Raw genomic sequence first — 20,196 nt, 5'->3', positions numbered from 1 at the left:
CCGCTACCGATTGTAACGATCATTCAGACACAGAGATATAAAGGAAGGGTGTTCCAGGGACATATGAAGGGTAGTTGACATACATAGATGCGTTAAATGTTCAATAGTAGATTATCAAATGAAAATGGTAGGGATTACCATACTCTTGTCATCTATTATTTGCAAAGATACATCAATATTTCAAGCCTTGACATCTACTGTGCCTTTAGTATCCGTCCACCCTCCATCCATATATAAGTGATTATGCAAATATAAATCGGTTTTGCCAGCGCGATATATAATGGTCTCCTTCTTATCTATATCACGTATCTCCTAAAATAAACAGGAAACGAGATGGAAAACGGCCTCAATTGTGTGAATATACTGATTTGCAGCAACATAATGACTGATTCCGTTCACAGTGGGAAAAGCCTTTAATAAAAATTGTACCCACTAATTTTGCTTGGGGAAATTGAAAACGCGAAATCAAAATAAGCCTTCAACCTACTGTGGTTTTGATCATTCTAAAGCAATAGAAATAAAAAGAATCAAAAGGAGCCGAAAGGATACTGAAAAAGGATAACAGATTTTTGTTTGTTGAGATTAGATAACAGGAGAGTAATAGACATACAAAAAGCGTGCCGACTGGGCGCAAATGGTTAATAAATCACGCGTAACAATACCAATCGCGTATGACCACCAATATGTTATTAGTAAAGCGAAAAGGAGCGAAATGCCTGCTAGCGTTTTCATAAACCGATTCATATTCATATTTCATAACATGGCGGGCGCGCGTTATTTTTGTCGAGCCCAGTTCCCATACCGCGTGCGTGGTGTACCGGCGTTCCCTCGCTGATCGCCTGATAGCTGTGTTATGTTGTTGACGGACTCGCACGACATGACCGGCCGCTCAACGCAGCAAAACAAAAACTTATCCCCACATCACCAATGCGGTTGCGTATAAGAGTAAATTCATAACAAAATAAAACGCAAGAGTACTAGTGAATGTGGCCATGGATTCGGATCTGCCAGCCGACCACGAGTTTCAGTACGATTACTTGTTCAAGATCTTATTGATCGGGGATTCGGGAGTCGGAAAATCCTGTCTTCTTCTTCGATTCGTCGACGACTCACACAGAGAGAGCTACCAGACTACGATCGGAGTCGATTTCAAAATAAAAACGATGAGAGTGGATGGGAAGGTAGTAAAACTACAGATATGGGACACAGGTAAATAACCCCGATCGCAATATGAGCCCGTACCTATGTACTCAAGTAATAGACATCTCGATCGGCAAACTACAACCTGTCGTCAATTTCACTGACATAATACAACATGCGAATAATTCAAATTTGGGTTTCGAACGTTTGATCGCGATATTTCGTTTTAATTTCAATGTGGTCGGGGGAAGATCCATTGTGTCCCTAAGGCGCCAATTATAAAATACACCACGCCAAAATAAAGATCGTGACGTCTTTTTGAGAATGGAAAAAAATGGAAAATGATTTGAAAGCTCACCGGCAACATCTCAATTCCGCTTTAATATTGACATTAGTCTTTTGCATTTTTAATCGTCTAAAACTTCAAGAATCACACTAGGACACGATCAGCTGCGGACTGTTTGTGACGCTGATTATAGTCTGTTCACTCGAAAACCGTAATCATCAATTACCACGAATGATTTCAGTATTTATTTTAAAGTAACTGACGAATGCTGTGAAGTCCGTTTTCTACTGCGCCTCTGATTTGAGTGGACGAAGTCATTTGACATCTCGTATGAGCTTTGTTTTGAGCTTATAGTGGAACAATTATTGTTCCAACTGTTTGTCTTTCCCGTGCAAAGATAAATATTTTGTTAACATATTTAGAATTCTGTATTTATTCTAAATAGATACCGTTGTAGCAGAGTCTTTTTTCGTTGGGAAACACCAATTCGAAATTAAAACTGCGCAAAAAAAATATATTATGATATACATATACTTTTTGACACTTGAATGGGTTCAAGAGTGAATTCGCGTGCGATGGTGAGATTGCACTGAAATGGCTTCTTTGGGTTATTTATGCCTCTACAGGAAATGCCATGTATATTCTGTAAATTGAGCACTTTATTCTGCTTTATCGAGAGTAGTAATGCACTGATTATTTCTTTTGTGATTTCGAATTTTAATTATTTAATGGCACTAAAAATCAACATTTCAACATCAAATGTTTATATTTGGGAGATCAATTACTGAAAAAAAAGGTTTTGGTTAAGAACATAAATATCTATTTGCGATGACCTTTTGTTTAATCCTGAAGAAAGTATTCAAAGGCATGTAAAATATGTTCCAACGATATAAGAAATTAACAGGAATCTATAGGAAAAACAGGATTTCCCTTAACATACTATTCCCCTTTATATTACCTGTACATCTAGCACATGCTTAGATATCGGGGGGGGGGGAGGGGGGGATGGAGCGAAAAGACAAAAAATCAGCGCAAGGAAAAAAAAAATCGTGCAAACATGAGGCTCCCCAAAAAAATATCAGAGCAGACAAAAAGTAGCCCACCCTCCCTTCACGTTTCTACTGGTCTGTCCTTCCATATGCAGGCCAGAATTTTAGAAGGGGGGTTGTTGTTGTTTTTTTTTTTGGGGGGGGGGGTGTTAGTTTAGTAATTAAGGCCATAATTAAGACCATTTTCTCTGAGATATCTCCTCATAGTTCACGGTTTTTCTCTAATTTCTTTTATTTGTGCGGAACTTTCAGTTTAACAGGCCAGTTTTTCTTCTAAAACCCCTGTCAACGGGCCTGATATATATGCTAAAACCATGATTCCTAATACATTTTAGCTGGACAAGAAAGATTCAGGACGATAACATCGTCTTACTACAGAGGAGCTCATGGGGTCATGATTGTTTATGACATCACCAAAAGGGAATCTTATAATAACCTACACAAGTGGCTAATGGAAGTAGAGACCTATGCCTCAGAGGGGGTTCACATGATCCTTGTAGGAAACAAAATAGACTTAGATACAGACCGGGAAGTCCAACCAGATGCCGCCCAGGAATGGGCTGCTCTTCACGACATGCCTTTTGTGGAGACAAGTGCTAAAGGTGCTAAGAATGTCAAGGAAGCATTTCTGGTGCTATCACGGTTATTAACCAAGCACATAGCCAGTAATGAAGCAAGACGAAAAGGACTTGTTATAGGAGCTAATGGGGAGATCTTAGAAGTGGAGGAGTGTACAGAAAATAATAAATGTTCTTGCAATTAGGATGCTCAGTTTTACATGGAATGTTGACTATACAGTAGTGTCAGAAAGTACATAGAAGTGTAGGATGCATTTTTACATTATCTGCAGATATGGACTATCTGAAAAGTCAAAGGCTGCCCATGAAACTAATATTTTAATAACTATTATTTTAGGGGGCTTGGGTGAGGGTAGTATCCCACACAGCCGTTCTTTGTGTTGGTCATGCAACACCCCTATCCAATGGGAGCCTTTCGTGAATGATACAAAGAACAGTGGGAAACTAGGGTGAAGGTAGGTGGGTTAGTTGTTCGATATTCCAATTCAACTGAGTGATGAAGATGGAGATGGAAAACAAAATATATTTGTACTTTTTTAAGAACGGAAGAAAGGGCAAATACAAAGAGAAGTATATTTCAAGAAATAGTTATTTATTACTAAATATTAGCAAATTCTCAAATCAGTGGTAGAAACTGTGGTAAATATTGTAAGTGGGATATTTAAGTTTTGCTCCTAAATAGAATATGCATAAAGAATTGATAATGAAGGAAAACAAAAAATATTTAAAGTATGAACTCTCAATAGCCATATAAAACACATTGTATTTTTTTAAGATTGTGGCATTTTCTCCTGTATTTTAGATAAATGCTTATACATTTATTGTATTTTTGGCTGCTAGAAGGTGGGGGGGGGGGGTGGGCCATCCCCCTGGCTACCCCCTTCACAGTAACACATAATAAGTAATGCAGGGAGCTTGCATCTCTTGTATCATAATAAGTCACGGAAACTAGAATCCAATTTTGCTGTTCTCCTGTGCATAAACAAAATAAAGCCTTGGGCAAAATTGAGTTGATAAGAATTCCAAATTGCTTGATTGTTTGTGTGAGAGTGAGAGTTGATGACCTGACTATAGCACACTCATAATCAAGTCCATGCATTTTCATTCTGGGTTTGCTCTGAAGGCAACCCAATCAAGATCTATGTTTTAGGTAAATATTACAACAGGAAAAGTACTATATATGGCCTCCCCTCTCCTTTTATGAATACTTAATAAAGCTGAACTCTAGTAAGCATTGGGTGGAGAAAGAAGCACTTTTATTCATATCCAAAGTTGTAATGTCAAATTTCAGATTCCTTAGCGGGCTTAGGGATGAATAAAATATACCTTTATCATTACATTGAGTTCCTGCCTTGGCCGCTTCTCTTGTTTTACTGACTATATCCCTCTGAAATACTCCCTGCCCCCTCCATTCACAATACGCTTAGCAAGAGAAGTCTTCTTGTGGCATCATCTGAAACAACATCTTTTTCGCCGCCATTTTAGTCAAGAGACACAGGTAACCCAAGTAGCGCTCTCTCAACAAAAATTTAAGAAAACGATATACTGTTATATAGAATCTCCAGCCTCTGTAACATACGAAACAACGTTAACAACAAAAATACTTCGTGTATATTCGAATAACACAAAAAACAATTATAAGGTTTTTATTGCGTTTTTTCCTTTCCCGCCAAATAATCATTCATCCGGGATCTTTTGCAATTGCATCTCGCTTGCAAGGGATCATGGACTACAAAATGGCTTCCCACGTTGGCCTGTTCTGTCGTTTCTGAAGCGTCTCAAAATATCTTGTGTTTTTGCTGTAAACAGGTAAGTTTGTGGCTAAATCTGTATTATTACTCTTTAACTACTAATAAAGTATTTGATAGTTATGATTGTAATACTGTCCTTATCCCAAAACGCTTTAAAAGCGAGCGTCTTTCAATGCATAATGCACAAGTTAAGTTTTCATTAATCTCTCCACGGAAACTAGGATACTCACTGATGTCAGTGATTTCATAAAATAAGTCATAATATACGTCCTAAATTCGTGTTGAATATTGTACTCAGCGAATAAGATATTTCTAACCTTAATTCGAAAGGTATTCTGCCTTCCGATTTAGTGAAAGCCTTTTTTAGTTGTTTATTGTCTAAAAACCCTAGCGATCGTTGTTTTCAACTCTCGAAACATTTGGCAGTACTTTGTAACCATAGCCTTTTTAGTGTTCGCTTGCATGTTAATCAACAGATCACAAACTGAGTGCATCATCAATTTTACACTTTGCACAGTAGCGTCAATGTTTATGCGATTGCTCTATAGTACTGCCTGCAGGGAACTTAACATTTTGTGCACGTTTTTTGTGTGTAGTTTGAGTGTAATTAGATTCATACACTCAAACTCCAAACACATAGAGTGGACTACACGCACCTGTTTGCCTCGTTAAGTTCTACGAAATCCCTTGAGAATACTAAGAGCTTCACCTCATTCTTGTGCCTCACTCAATGTTTAGAGTATGTGAAGAAAAAAACTTCAACGTTTGATAAGTCGGAACCATGTATAATATGTGAATTGATGCCATTATTCAAAAGCTGGATACACTTTGTTTTACTTAGATCGGCAAATAAATGATTAAAACTTTATTTCTAATTTGGGCTTATCTATAACAAGCTATAAAAAAAAGAAAGCGTTTTTGTATTGAGAAGAAAAAGTGGGAAGGTTGTGTGTGGAACTCGTGTTTTCATGTTTGTTTAAACTGCGAAAAAAATAACAAAGCTTATTACGCTAACTGTGTTGAGCCGCGCCTCTAAAATCGCTTCAAAACCTTTGTTTTTTTTTAGGTATAATTTACCAAGAGTTTCACATTGTATTGAAGAAATAGAGTGTATGTTGTTTATCGATTATCGAACGGAAATAACTATGAAGATCTTAGTTTATACATTTCACGAATCAATTTGACGGCAGTTACATAGGAGAGGGGTTCTTTGTTTAATGAAGGAATAAAATGTGATAGTTGTGTTGAATTTGCCTGCTGATCTCGTGCTGGTTATGGTCTCTCACTGTAAATTGTTGTCAAACAACAAAATTGTTCCGAATCCTGTGTTGGATGGTCAGTGGCACCCTACTGAATCGCCCTTCGAAATCCCTTGCATTTTTACGTCTACAAAAAAGATTGCTTTTACTCTGTTTTTTTTTTTTTTTTTTAAGCTTTTGAGTCAAACAAAGTATCTTTGTCTAATTTCCAAGATGTGTGAATTTTTGTGTTTGCGAGTTTTATGATAACAAACAAACATGCCAAATGACTCGCCGGCTAGTAGGGCACTACGTGTAGCTTTAAACTTTGACAGTCGATAAGTGTGAGCCATACGCAAGCCGAGAGAGCGAGGTGACAATTTATCTTCGCATGCCTTTCTAAAACAAAGAGAGTGTAATGTCGGCGGCAACTAAACTATGACTGTTTTCTCTTGCTTTTCAACTTGCACATCAAATAGACCCCTCGAAAAAGAATCCTCTATATCTAAACTTTAATTTTCTATAAAGAACCTCGCAAGCTGTAAAGCAGTCGATTAGTTTGAGCCGTACGCAAACTGAGAGAGCGAGGCAGTGTAATGTTGGTGGCAACTAAACTATGGTTGTTTTCTCTTGCTTTTCAACTCGCGCATCAAATAGACCCCTCAAAAAAGAATCCCCTATATCTAAGCGTTAATTTGTTATAAAGAACGTCCCAATCAGTAAAACAGTCGATTAGTTTAGTCGTACACAAGCCAAGAAAACGAACAACGTACCACATTATTTTAACGCATACATGTTGTACGCTTCAACTAAAACGTCCTCGTTTCATGTGGCTTTCGTATGAAAGTATTTTCGGCATTATCATTAGTTCTCCCTGCATTAACAATTCGAACGAACAATAGCCAACATTCCAGCATAACAAAGAAAAACTACACGCACCGAACACACTCAACACACTACACTCAAACTACAATCAAAAAACACAAAAAAACATGTGGACGCTGTTAAGTTTTTTCCAGGGTGTACTGTAAATGTTTTATCAAAGACTATTCAATGTATGGAGAGTGAAGACATTCAAAAATTGTATTTGTATTAACATGCAATAATGTAGTAGCACTTAAAAAGTAAACAACAGTTTTGCACTTATTTGAGACAGACGCAAAATTGAGCGTTAGCTTTTTGACAACACTAACATAATCAGTTCAATGTGTGGTGATACAGCCTCTGTGAAAGTTCGAAAAAAATCTGAGGAAGAGAAAAAAAGTTAAGAATTTCGCCCTGAAAAATTGATGGTGAAGTTCAGTTCGTTCAAAAAGCGTTCATGTTAGCCTTTATTATCGAGTTTTTGCAAAAAACAACCTCCAATTGCGTACAATAACTCATACCAAGTTTGGTTTGGCTATGTTCAATAGGAAGAAAGTTGTAACATTTTGAATAACACTACCTTTTAGAACATTTTTCTGCAAAACTGATCAAAACACATTTATGTTTATGATTTGTTGTTCTAATACCTGAGCGACCTTAACACATGCAGATAAAATTTGATGCACTTGCAATTACTTATGTAAAAGACATTTCACTTCCCATTAGTTGACCAAATTGGTAACTAACCACTGGTTTTAAACATGCGTGCAATTATTTCAGGATTTACCACTTATGTGTGATCTACTAGTGTTACTGTATAAATGGCCATTTTTAATTGTATCAACCTATATTTAAATGTCCTACCTAAATCTAGTAACCATGCAACCTGGAGCCCCTCCATTGATGGGGCAGAGAAACAATCCTCCCAATATGGGAGCACAAGACAGCATGCCACCCCTTCTACCTCCACAAGCAGGCTTTCAGCTCCCTCCATTTGACCCATCTGCCATGGGTATTCCAGGTGTTAGAGGCCAGATGCTCCCCCCTGGAAACATCCAGGTATGAAATTGGCTTTAGCTATGATTCACCTAAGAATTAACATTAAACTTGTTTTTAGACATAAAGGATACATGAATAACAAATACTTAACTTGGTTGAAAAACATGTTTTAGTTAAAGGCATGTATTTATTTTGAATGTCTTATTAATTAAACCATTGACTCCTGGCTATTTTTGAGCTGAATTTACAAAAAACAGACTGAAAACAGATACCTCCCCCCCTATTCTGAGTTTTATACAGCCTGTCAAAGTCAAACACAGCTGCACCTAGTCAGAGGTATCCAAGCTTTCTAACAGTGCTTTGCGGTCCCCACTTTTAATCCCTCGTCGTTGTGCTGAAGCCAGCACAAGTTGATGGTTGCTTGTATTTTTCATAAAAAATGCAGCTATGAGCATATTAGGAGAGTGTCTCAGGACATCATGAAGTCTATTGGGGCATAATTGAGTGCTTTGCTTATGGATATTTGCAAGCAAAGGTGGATTCATGATAATTTTTTCTTGTTTGGCTTTGCCTGGATGAGAAAATAATTTTCTAGTGAATCACCACAGTTCTCCTAAATGCTTTTTTTTCTGAAACCAAATTGATTCCAAAATTGTTTACACTGCTATTCTGGGTCTGAATGACCTGGGATTGAATTGTTTGGCTTCGGGGTGAAAAGACTGACCATCTGACTTTGGGGAGAGGATTGTTGACTGGCCCTCCCCTCGTGAATTTTTCCCTGGATCTCCCAGAATGCTTTGCAATCCGTAAAGGCATCTTCGTGGTTTTACAAGCCTTCAAGGAGTGGACATTGTGTTTTGAGGCCATGGAAATGAACCTGGAGGATCAGAATAAAGGTATCTATTTGTGTCTTGAGCTGTGTTTGCTGATCTCTCTCCCTTGTGTGGTATTTTGAGCGTTATGCATATCTTCAAGACCATTTATTCCTTAGACTGATGCCTGAGTATCTTCATCTTGTTGTGTTTAGTTTGCATTTTGGGATAAATGGTCTTGCAGATATGCATCCAACCAAGGTGTTGGCATCTACTCTTAAGCCAAATAATAGCACAGGTTTTTTTAAAAATCTCAAATCGAACAAGGAGAGAAAAGCAGAATCACCCCTCTCAATAAAACGCTCAAAATACCACACAAGGGTGAGAGATCAGCAAACACGGCTCAAGACACATATAGATACCTTTATTCTGATCCTCCAGGTACATTTCCATGGCCTCAAAACACAATGTCCACTCCTTGAAGGATTGCACAACCACGAAGATGTCTTTACGTATTGCAAAGCATTCTGGGAGATCCAGGGGAAAATTCACGAGGGGAGGGCCAGTCAACACTCCTCTCCCCGAAGTCAGATGGTTTTTTATAAGTCTTTTCACCCAAAAACAAATCAATTCCAGCTCATACAGACCCAGAATAGCAGTGTAAACAATTTTGGAATCAATTTGGTTTCAGAAAAGACAGCATTTAGGAGAGCTGTGGTGATCCATAAGAAAATTATTTTCTCATCCAGGCAAAGCCAAACAAGAAAAAATCATCATGAATCCACCTTTGCTTGCAAATATCCATAAGCAAAGCACTCAATTATGCCCCAAAAGACTTCATGATGTCCTGAGACACTCTCCTAATATGCTCATAGCTGTATTTTTGATGAAAAATACAAGCAACCATCAACTTGTGCTGGCTTCAGCACAACGACGAGGGATTAAAAGTGGGGACCGCAAAGCACTGTTGGAAAGCTTGGATACCGCTGACTTTGATGGGCTGTATAAAACTCAGAATAGGGGGGGAGGTATCTGTTTTCAGTCTGTTTTTTTGTAGATTCAGCCCAAAAATAGCCAGGAGTCAATGGGTTAAGAATAATAAGTTAATTGATACAATTATCTCTTGTATGCTATATACTGATATCTACAAAATGCTCTCATAGTCTGTAAAAAAACAATAATTAATGTCAAATAGGTTAGCATTTCTAGAAGGTTTTTAATCACCTGGTTTCAGCAGGTTTGTTTATGTTTGTTTAATACCTTTATTCTAGGGTCATGTTCCACCACCACAAATGCCTATGGCTCCAAATCAAATGCCACCCCAAAATCCACCTATGATTGACAGTAATGGGGACATTTGGCTAGAGCACAAAACATCAGATGGCAAAACATACTACTACAATGCACGTACAAGGGAATCTGCATGGGAGAAACCCAAAAATCTTGTAACGCCCTCAAAGCCACCACAAGATGGACAGCAACAACCCCCCCAGCAACTAGAAAACCAGCCTCCAACAGTATGTCCAGTAAATTGTTGTTCACATCATCTGCTCTTTTTCAGCTAAGATATTAAAAATCCTCAAACAAAATTATTCCACTGCCTTATTTGATACTAACATTTTCTTCCATTCATCTATCATAAGCATTAATTCTCACTAGTTTCTTGAATGTTTACAACATCCACATTATCTTGTTTACTGGTAACTTCCCTACTGTTTTGGATAGTTGTATTATTATTATTTTTTTAATAAAGAAGAGAGTAAAAAATGAGAGAAACTCACCACAAAACATGCTTGTTTAAGATGATGTGAACAAATGGATAGTACTTCTTTAAACCTTTTTCTGGCTGCCCTTATTATTCTCTATAACCCTCAGTAATATATACTTCACATCAATTCCTTTTCTGCTTAGGAACAAAATCAACAAGGAGGTCAACCAGTGAATCCACAACCCCAGTGCCCTGGTGCTGGAGAGGATAATAGGAATAATCAAACTTCACAGACACACCAAGAGCAGCCCCCACAACAACAGCGGCAACAAGATCAACAGAAGCCTGATATGCAGCCTCCAGAACATGCAACGCAACCGCAATCTCTTCCTGATCAACAACAACAACAACACCCTGGCCACCAACAGCAACAGCACCCTGGTCAATCACTGCTTGGTCAGCAACCACAGTCAGGCCCAGGGCAGCTTGGCCAGTCACTACAGCAACAGCACCCTGGTCAACAGCAACAGAATCCAGGACAACAGCAGTCTAATCAGCAGCAACCACCACAACAACAGCAACATGGTCCAGGACAAATGCAGCCAAACCAACAGCATCCTGGACAACAGGTGTCAAGGCAACCACAGAATGCAGGCCCTGGGCAGATGCAGCTTGGTCAACAGCAAGTACCGAATCACCAGCAGTCTCAACACCCTGGTCAACAACAGCCACCAAACCAGCAGCAGCCACTTTACCCTGGGCAACAGCAGCAGCCTGGACAGCAAAAGCCAATAATGCCTTTGATGCAAGCGCCTCAAGTAGGCCCCCCAGGCAACATGTCCATGCCAAACCACAGACCCCAGGGTTTACCACCTGGTATGCCACCAATGGCGCTTTCCCTTCCAGGAATGCCACCCCCTGGTTTGCTACCACCACCTGGAATGCCTCCAAGACTACCAATCCCTGGTCTAGGTCTGCCTGGAATGCCACTTCCAGGGATGCCAGGAATGCCGCCGATGGGTATGGTAAAACAAAGTGAGTGGTCTGAGCACAGGACCTCTGATGGTCGTGTGTACTTCTACAACTCAAGGACTATGCAGTCTACATGGGAGAGGCCAAAGGAGATGGACCAATCACAGCAGCCAATGGCTATGCCAGGTAATGTTGCAGTAACAACAATACTTGGTTGCATGCCAGAACTCAAATATTGTGTGGTGCACACTACAGTGGCTGTCAAGAGAAAGTTCTACGAAAGTAAGGTAGTTTACATGCTAGAACCCCATTTTGGATTGACATGAAATTCCTTGCCATCATGGTTGGCTAGTTAAAGTTCATGTCTATTAGTCAGCCAAATGGCACTTTATATTGTCCAGCAAATCTTCTAATCAATCAATAATCAAAATAATCATGCCTATTCATCATACATATTCTTTTTGCAAAAACGCACAGTTTTGTTCAAAAGTATGTAAACAAACACAATGGCAGGAAAAATCTGTATTGCCCATGGTCCAATCAGTGGCACCAATGAAAGCATATTCCATCATTGCCATATAATGATATATAATGAATAGTAAGCGCATCACAAGATTAAGCTTGCTAATGTTGTCTGCCTTAGGAATGCCTCCTGGAATGGCCGGCATGCTGTCTGGACTCTTCCCAGGACCAAGGGGACTGCCCCACCCACCAATGCGGATGGCCACACCTCAGGCACAAGAAGTTGCTCAAAAGGCAGATCAAAGCCAGCAACCAGGTCAGCTCAGAATGAAGTTTTGAAAACTAAATAAAGTTTAAAATAAATGTGAAAGGTTTTTGTTAAATAACAAATTTTACTTCTTGAGTCAAATTACCATGACTACATACTTATAATGGACTATTAAAATTACTCATACATAGCAAATCAGTGTAGCAGAAGAATGCTTTGAAGAATGTTTAAGCTTTGGATTTGATTTTAAGGTAATTCCCTTGAATTGCACTGCGCACCCCTTCTGCGCATAGTGGATTGCGCTGTTTGTTTTAATTTTCCGGTATTAAGTGTGCGCACGCGCCACAGTTGTACAAGAAAACAAAGCAAAAGGCGCGCGTTTCTTACTTAAAATCGCTTTGACAGAAAAATGAAGTCGGTTACCCCCATTTTTTATTTGCTCAAATAGTTAAATATATACAGAAAAATGATATACTGAAAGAAGAAAAAAAATTGGCTTTTAGAAGTTCGTTTATTTTCTCTTAAAAGCCGTAAAAATACTTCAAAATGGCACTTTTACCGTATAAATAGTGGCGAAAGCAGTGTCTTTTAGTGCGATCTCTTAGAATGTGATTTTCTAAAGACTATTGGCACTACTTTCGAAAATTTAGAGTTGTGATTTTTCCTCGCTCGATCAGTAAAAACGCTTCAAAAGTACGCCCCTCTGTGAAAACGAGGTCGGTTACCCTCATTTTTTATTACAATTTTTGAAAGCCCTTAACTTCAATATTGTTTATTCCAAGTTTTAAAAAATTCTGGGTTGTAGAACTATTTCAAGGGAATTACCTTAATGAAATTGTGATTACTGAACTTTGCTTATGATTTGATTTTAAAACAATTCTTGTTGGCTTCAGTTGCAGCCAAAGAGGAGGAAAAATCTTCTGGAGCAGAGGAGTCCAGAGAAGAAAGCCAGGAAGCAGATAGGAGCAAGCCTGTTGCCAGTGAACTGGTTCCTGGCACAACTTGGTGTGTTGTTTGGACAGGGACTGGCAAAGCCTTCTTTTTCAATCCTGCAACTCGTTTATCTGTTTGGGAGAAACCAGAAGAACTCAAGGATAATGATAAAGTGGATGAAATAATTGAGAATGGTCCACCAAGTAGAGAAGAAAGTAAGTATTTGTTGTTTTAGGTTCAAGCTACACGCTCTTCTAAAGGTCAGACTTTAAAACATGAGCTTACATTTACCATATAACAAGCTTTTCCAAGTTATTAACCCACTTCAGATAAGGACAAGAATGATTTTAAAGAAATATCCTTGATTTTCTGCAGTGGTGATTATGCTTGTGATATTGCCTCATGGTCTTTCTGGCACAGGACATCTGTTCTTAATCTTATAATCTTAATCTTATGTTTCGCTATAGAAAGCAAGTCAAGAAAGTTGTCATCAGATGATGAAGATGAGCATCAAGCTGCTTCCAAGAGGCCAAGGTACTGAATGTAAAGGTTCTTTAAAACTTAACAAAGCTCAGGTAAACATCTGTGGACTGTGGAGAGCTCTATTGTTTTTTCTTTTTTTCATCACAGAAGGGAAAGCAGAGACGAGCCTCCCCAAAGTACTTCTAGTGATGTGGAGATGAAAGACGAGCCTTTGAGAGAGCCTCTTCCTCCTGCAAAGCACACCAAGGCTCACCGAAAGGAAGAGAAGGCTGCCAGGGACAGAAAGATGTTGCCTTTAGATGAAAGGATGAAACAGTTCCGGGAGATGATGCTCGAACGAGGGGTAGGTCACTCTCTGTTTGCCTCTAGAATTTCATATATAAAGACAGAATGAATAAATGAGAAACAGATTCCCCTTTTCTGAGAAAAGACTATTGCTTCAAACATGAGCAGCAATTCTCTGTTTCATCTTCAAGGGCTATTGCCTCACTCGAATTTGGACCTTGGGAATATTGATGCATATATTTAGGCTAGATTGCAACATATTATTGGGCATGAAAGTGTAAAACAGTGAAACAAATTAGATTTATTACGGAGTCATTATAGAACCCGCCAGATGACTTTAAACATAACCATTTGCCTTTATTTTTTGGGTGCAGTTTGGCAAACATGCAAAACTTTTGGTTTGCAGATGAAGGACTCTAACTCTGCTTTTTTCTTTGTCTTGTTTCTAAATAAGATGCCTGGAGAAGGCTAATGTAGCTATCTTAGCTTGTGAATTGTTCCTCAATCAAAAGTTTTTTACATCAAAGAACCAGAGGTAGCCAAAGTTTCCCTACAGCAACTTTGAAATGAAATATAGATAAAATGAGATACCTTTTTTAAAGATATCAGACAAAGTGCATTAGTTTTGGTGTACACAACAATATTGTTGCATATTTAGGCCCCGAAGTTGAAAAACAAAATTGCTATATAGAAAATACTTCATAAATACAGTAGATTCTCAGTTATGATGCTCACATACCCGTTTTTCAGCTTTTTTTATTACCAAACATTTGGGGCAATCTTTTTTATAGAGCAGAACTGTTGTGAAGGTGAATCCTCTACTACTGTTTTCCCCCCTGGTATTGTAACTCAAATACAGTATCAACCAATGGTCCCTAGATTCCTCAAGTGTGTGTGTGTTTTTGTTTCTTATTTCATTTCTTATTGTTGGATTCAATCAAATTTGTTATATATTCTGGTAGGTGTCGGCCTTCAGTACCTGGGAAAAAGAGCTTCCCAAGATCGTTTTTGATCCTCGCTACCTGCTTCTGAATCAAAAAGAACGGAAACAGTGCTTTGAGAAGTTTGTGCGCACAAGAGCTGATGAAGAGAGACAAGAAAGGAAAAACAAGATGAAAGAGAAGAAGGATTCCTTCAAAGCCATGCTACAAGAGATGAAAGTTACAGTCAAGTATGTCTACTTTCCCATGTTTGTTAGTTTGTCTTTTTTTTATTTTCCCCATAAAGAGGAAAGGGAAACCTGACATGAGTAGCCAGTGATTTGGTGATTGGCGTCACTGTTTCCATAAAGCTTTTCCTTTTCATGTAATCTTTTCATCATGTTTTTCAACATTAAAGGAAGGTCTTAGGCATCTGTTGACCCCTCACTACCTTTTTTTGCACCTCCACCAGTACCATAAGATAAGCATTTGTGGTGGCATAATATTTGCTTGAGTCATAATTCTGAAACTCATAGCCCATGACTTACTATTCTCACCAGGACATCATTTAGTGAGTTTGCAATGAAGCACGGCAAAGAAGAGAGATTCAAGCAAATTGAGAAAATGAAGGAGAGAGAAGCTATCTTCCTTGAATACATATCTGAGCTCAAGAAGAAAGAGAAGGAGACATCGAAGATCAAGAACACCAAGGTAGGACTGTTAGTTTTTACTCTTTCTGGAGGTCAAAGGTAACACCGATTTAATAGAGCCCATGTAGCTTCTTTAGATTAAAGAGCAGAAAACGTTAAAATGTTTTAGGATGCAGAGTATTTTATGGTTATTTGAGGTTGAGATACCATGCTCTACTTATATTTGCATGTTTGCATGTATATTTGCATCTTTTTATGATTACCACAAAAAAATCTAAATCTATTAGATTTCTTAGTAATCACTGTAACTGATAAAATGGCTGTATCGACTTGTTTATGTATCTCGAAATCTCTTTGTCAATATAAGTGGAGGGAGGTATTTGAACAACAAATGACTTTGCGACCCTGTACCAGATCCTGAAAGCTTCTTCTCGCTATAGTGTGTTGATTGATGATGATTTGCGTGGCCATTGTTTAATGGATTTGTCTCTAATACTGTAACACAGCACAAGGCAGTTGCCAAGCTATCCATGTGGCCTATAGTAGTTGCTTTTTCGTCACTGTTGAACCATGTTGTCAATGACAGAATAAGGTAAATCAATATATTTTACTTTGTTGCATTAGCCTTTACGAAGGAAGAAGAACCCATCTCCTTTGGTGTCCTCATACTGTGTTGAGTATCACTTTGCAGCCCAGACAATATGTTTTTTGTTGAAGAGCTCTAAGCGTGGATGATCTGGTTCCTTTAAATACCTTTAAATGAACAGAAATACCTTTAAATGAGCAAAAATGCTATCTTGTACTTTTGAGACTTTGCTAATTTAAAAAGGTAAAAGTGCAGGCAATATTTCTTTTCAGGTTTTAAAAATACTTTTATGCGACCATTTGTAAGAATTATGAGTCACACTTTCAAAATTCACAAGAATGTTTGAAATTTCCATCTGGCAAAAATCTGATTGATTTGATTGTTTGAGACCTTAGTACAGTTAAGATTGCTAAAGATCGATGGGGCATTTATGTACTTTGAAGCTTTCCGAGATTGCTATATTGTTTTTGTTTTTGGCTGAGCAATTTTCTATGTTAATCATTTTTTAGCTCCAAAAAGGTTTGAAAGCTATTCAGTTTTACTTATTAAATTATGCTTAATTAGTTTAAATATTTCACATACATTTCCTAATTTGAATTTTCAGACGTACACTGTATTAGATTGTTTTACAAAGTTATTTGCTATTTTTAGCAGGCTAAAAAAAGTTGATATTTGGATGAGTTTGCTAGTGAGGTTTGTAGTCAGATGATAGATAGAAGAGTCAGGGTCTAATTATGTTTTTCACTGATAAAAGGTTATATTTCTTTACAAAATTATTTTGATCACTATATAAGAAAGAGTTATAGATATATCCAATTCATTAAAATATGTCTTGTTTGTCCTTTCCCCTAAAACACTAGCTTCACGATGACTTCTTTGAGCTTTTGGAGGAGCAGAACCTTGAGGCTGGAGCCAATTGGCGAAAGGTCAAGTCAAAGATAGAGGATGACCCTCGGTATAAGGCTGTGGAAAGTGTGTCCACAAAGGAGGATTACTTTATGCAGTTTATGGAGGAGCTAGAAAAGGTGCCAGTACATTGTAATAACTCAATGACATAGGTCAGTATTTTTTTAGACATTACCAGTATTAACTTAAAAGACCAAGGACAACCAATGTGTTAGCCTGCACAGTGAGCATTTCTTTTGGGTTTTAGTGTATGGTTAGAAAGGAAGAGTTCAGCCACACAGAATTTTACTTTTAAAGTAATTTAGAAGATATGAAAATTAGATATTAGCAAGTAAAGCTGGCTTAATTTCCGATCCGAGCCCGACTTCTCCCTAAAAACGAGGAGAATTCATACTTTGAACCTTTGAAAATTGTGGTTCATGCCTCGTATCTCGAAGACAAATCCATTAGAAAAAAAACACTTTTTGAAATGTTGGTTTTAATAACATAAGAAACCTCTATGCAAAAATTCAAGCTTACCTAAGGTTAACCAGACCTTATTTTGGGAAAACTTTTTTTTGCTCTGTCAACAAACCCAATCACATAGTGTATGAACAGTGGATCCTGTTACCAAGGGCACCATTGGCCTTATGTACTCTACCTGAACTTATTATCAAGATACCCATTTACGTTGGCTTAGCATTTAGAAAAAAAAAATGTATGTATATTTAATGCTTCACTCGTTGCTTAGCCATTTTCCCATAATTGTAACTTCCAGAAGGAGAATAGTGACAAAGAGAAGCAAAAAGCAAAAATGGAGCGTATGGAAGCAAGTATGCGAAAACGAGAAAGCGAAGTCAGGGAGCAACAAGCCGAATTTGCTAAGGCTCGGGAAAAGGAGAAGGAATTTCACCTCAGAGATAAAGCAGTCCAACATTTCAGTGCTCTGCTCACAGATATGGTGAGTGTCTATGATGATAAGTTGATTTGTATGCAACTTTATAAAAGCTAGAAAGACCAGCAAGTTCCTTTTTGTATAAGCCAGTTGTATTTTTTGTTCCTTATGACATAAGCAAGGCATTTTTATCAGGTGCGCAACTCTGATGTGACTTGGAAAGAAACAAAGCGGACACTACGCAAGGATCACCGTTGGTCTATGGTGGAGCCACTACCTAAAGAGGAGAGGGAGAAAATTTTCAATGACCACATCAGCCAGTTACATGAACGCAAAAGAGAACAGTTTAGAAAACTATTGGATGAAACAACAGAGGTACAGTACGGTAAAACATTTTTTTTAGAACAATAACCCTAGGACAAGCAGAATTAGTTGGATTTTAAAGGGCAATATAGGTATGATATGATAAAATCATAAGACGAAATATACCTCTCTTTGTTAGATCTGGCAATTGTTAGGTGAAAAATCTAATTGTAAAGACCTTCTTTGTTTCCAGTTAACCCTTACGTCCTCATGGAGAAGTATCAAGAAAATTATCAGAGATGATCCACGATACTCAAAGTTCTCATCACATGACAGAGTGAGTCCTTTTTTATTTATATAATTTTGTTATTGTTTTGATGCTGTGATACTCATGCCAATGGGTTTTGGCGAATAAAACACACAGTAGTAGCAGCAAATACAGCGTACAGTCTGTATGCTTTAAAACCACATAAAGCATGCTCATATGAATTTCAGGTCCCATATTCATGAAATGGAGGGGGGCTGGAAGAACCCCCTACTTGACTGAGAGTTCTGCTCAAATAAAAGTAAATTGAGTACTTATTTAAGCTAGAACGAGAAACCTTAGCAAAAAAAAACAATGAATTGTTTAAAGCACTATGTTATAAGCCTGGCTAGATGCGTTTTGGATTCAAGCTCATAGCAGGTATCATGGATTTCTTTATCAGAAACGCGAAGCAGAATTTACTGATTATCTACAAGACAAGCAATCCAGTGCAAAAGTGGATTTCAGGCAGCTTCTCAAGGAAACCCATCTTATAACATATAAGTAAGTGATAACTTCATAAAATTGGTATTTTTCGGCAATAACATACTAAAGATACAGGTGTAAATTTTGTTTACTGTGTTACATCAGAATTCTTTTTTTTCTAGGTCAAAGCAAAATATTGAAAATCACAGGAAGCATCTCAAGGACATAGAGCAGGTTTTAGAAGTAAGAATAATTACTAGCTCGTCTTGTAATCATTGTCTTGTTTTGATGTTTATTAAATCATTGTCTTCTTGTTTTCAGAATGATAGAAGATACCTTATTTTAGAGTGCATGCCCGAGGAGCGAGAAAGGCTGCTAATGGGTTACATTGATGAGCTCCATCGACGAGGCCCACCCCCCCCACCTACTGCAACACTTCCAAATACCTGGAGCAAAACACATTAGCTAAAATAGCATGCTTGGAGTTGATCTCACCTTTGTAAATAATGCCACATTTTAGAATAAGGCTGCTTTTTTATTTCTTTTTGATGATTCCTGAATCTATAGGTTATCAAAGATAGAATACAGTACCTTGTTTAATACACCCTTAAAATTTCAAAAAAAATCTTTCCTTTTAAAGGGGTTTAATGTGGGGATTTTTTTTTAATGCTTACACAAATACTGTCATTACCTGAATGAAGCAAAATAAAATGGCCTATTCCATAGAAAGAGTTACCTACAGATGCAAATGTTTACCTTAATTAGTCATTGAGGATTAAAACGTTTGCTGTCTGTATGCCAAACTAAGATTTTCTAAGTACGGTTAGTGCCTCTATCTGCTGATCAAACTTGTGTGACATGTTTTCATAGGTGACAGATCCTATCAAAATGCTAGAATAATTTCAGTAGTGAATCAAATTCCCTTTATGCACTGTGTGAAATGTAATCCATAGTCTCAACGAAAATGTCATAGTTTTGTTACTTGTTCCAAATAATGCATGGGAGGTTATATTTCTCAAAATGATGTTTGAATTAAAAATGATGCTAAAAACAACTGTTACACAAGTTGGATAAACAGGCCAAGCTAAATGGCATATAAAAAGAGGATAACTGAAGATGATAGCATTTTTCACAGAGGTTTTAAGAAATCCTAAAGTATCAGGCAACATTTACTGGATGTTGGCATAAATTACAAAACAACAACAAAATTAACAATTATCAAAAGGTTGATGTCTCTAAAGTATTGTAGTTCTCATTGTAGTAAATGCCCCTACCTGGTCATCTCATTTTTATTTTTCCTTGGTTTTTTTCTTATTATTACAGAATGGAATTTCACATTTGTATTACTGTGCTCCTAGACTAAAATTATGCCCAATAAATGTTTTTTACTGAGGTAATC

The 20,196-nt window shown here is 37.7% G+C and overlaps 2 protein-coding genes across 2 annotated transcripts; both read left to right on the top strand.

Annotated features, from left to right (window-relative positions):
* The first annotated feature begins 992 nt into the window (after positions 1 to 992).
* On the top strand, positions 993 to 3,238 carry LOC5515089 (ras-like GTP-binding protein YPT1). Its single transcript, XM_032384628.2, has 2 exons — positions 993 to 1,209; positions 2,811 to 3,238. Exons 1-2 carry the CDS (start codon positions 993 to 995, stop codon positions 3,236 to 3,238), a joined length of 645 nt encoding a protein of 214 aa, XP_032240519.1.
* Positions 3,239 to 4,752: 1,514 nt separating this feature from the next.
* LOC5515048 (transcription elongation regulator 1-like) lies at positions 4,753 to 20,194 on the top strand. The gene is made up of 17 exons (XM_048728479.1): positions 4,753 to 4,862; positions 7,781 to 7,965; positions 9,989 to 10,234; positions 10,629 to 11,583; positions 12,041 to 12,175; positions 13,021 to 13,275; positions 13,528 to 13,594; positions 13,691 to 13,886; positions 14,791 to 14,999; positions 15,309 to 15,459; positions 16,845 to 17,009; positions 17,648 to 17,830; positions 17,960 to 18,139; positions 18,321 to 18,404; positions 18,775 to 18,875; positions 18,980 to 19,040; positions 19,119 to 20,194. Exons 2-17 carry the CDS (start codon positions 7,786 to 7,788, stop codon positions 19,260 to 19,262), a joined length of 3,312 nt encoding a protein of 1,103 aa, XP_048584436.1. The 5' UTR covers positions 4,753 to 4,862; positions 7,781 to 7,785; the 3' UTR covers positions 19,263 to 20,194.
* The last annotated feature ends 2 nt before the right edge of the window (positions 20,195 to 20,196 follow it).

The sequence above is a fragment of the Nematostella vectensis genome, chromosome 6, assembly GCF_932526225.1.
Source record: "Nematostella vectensis chromosome 6, jaNemVect1.1, whole genome shotgun sequence".
Taxonomy (NCBI): Eukaryota; Metazoa; Cnidaria; class Anthozoa; order Actiniaria; family Edwardsiidae; genus Nematostella; species Nematostella vectensis.
Note: the sequence above shows the minus strand (reverse complement) of the source record. Positions and strands in the feature narration are given on the sequence as shown.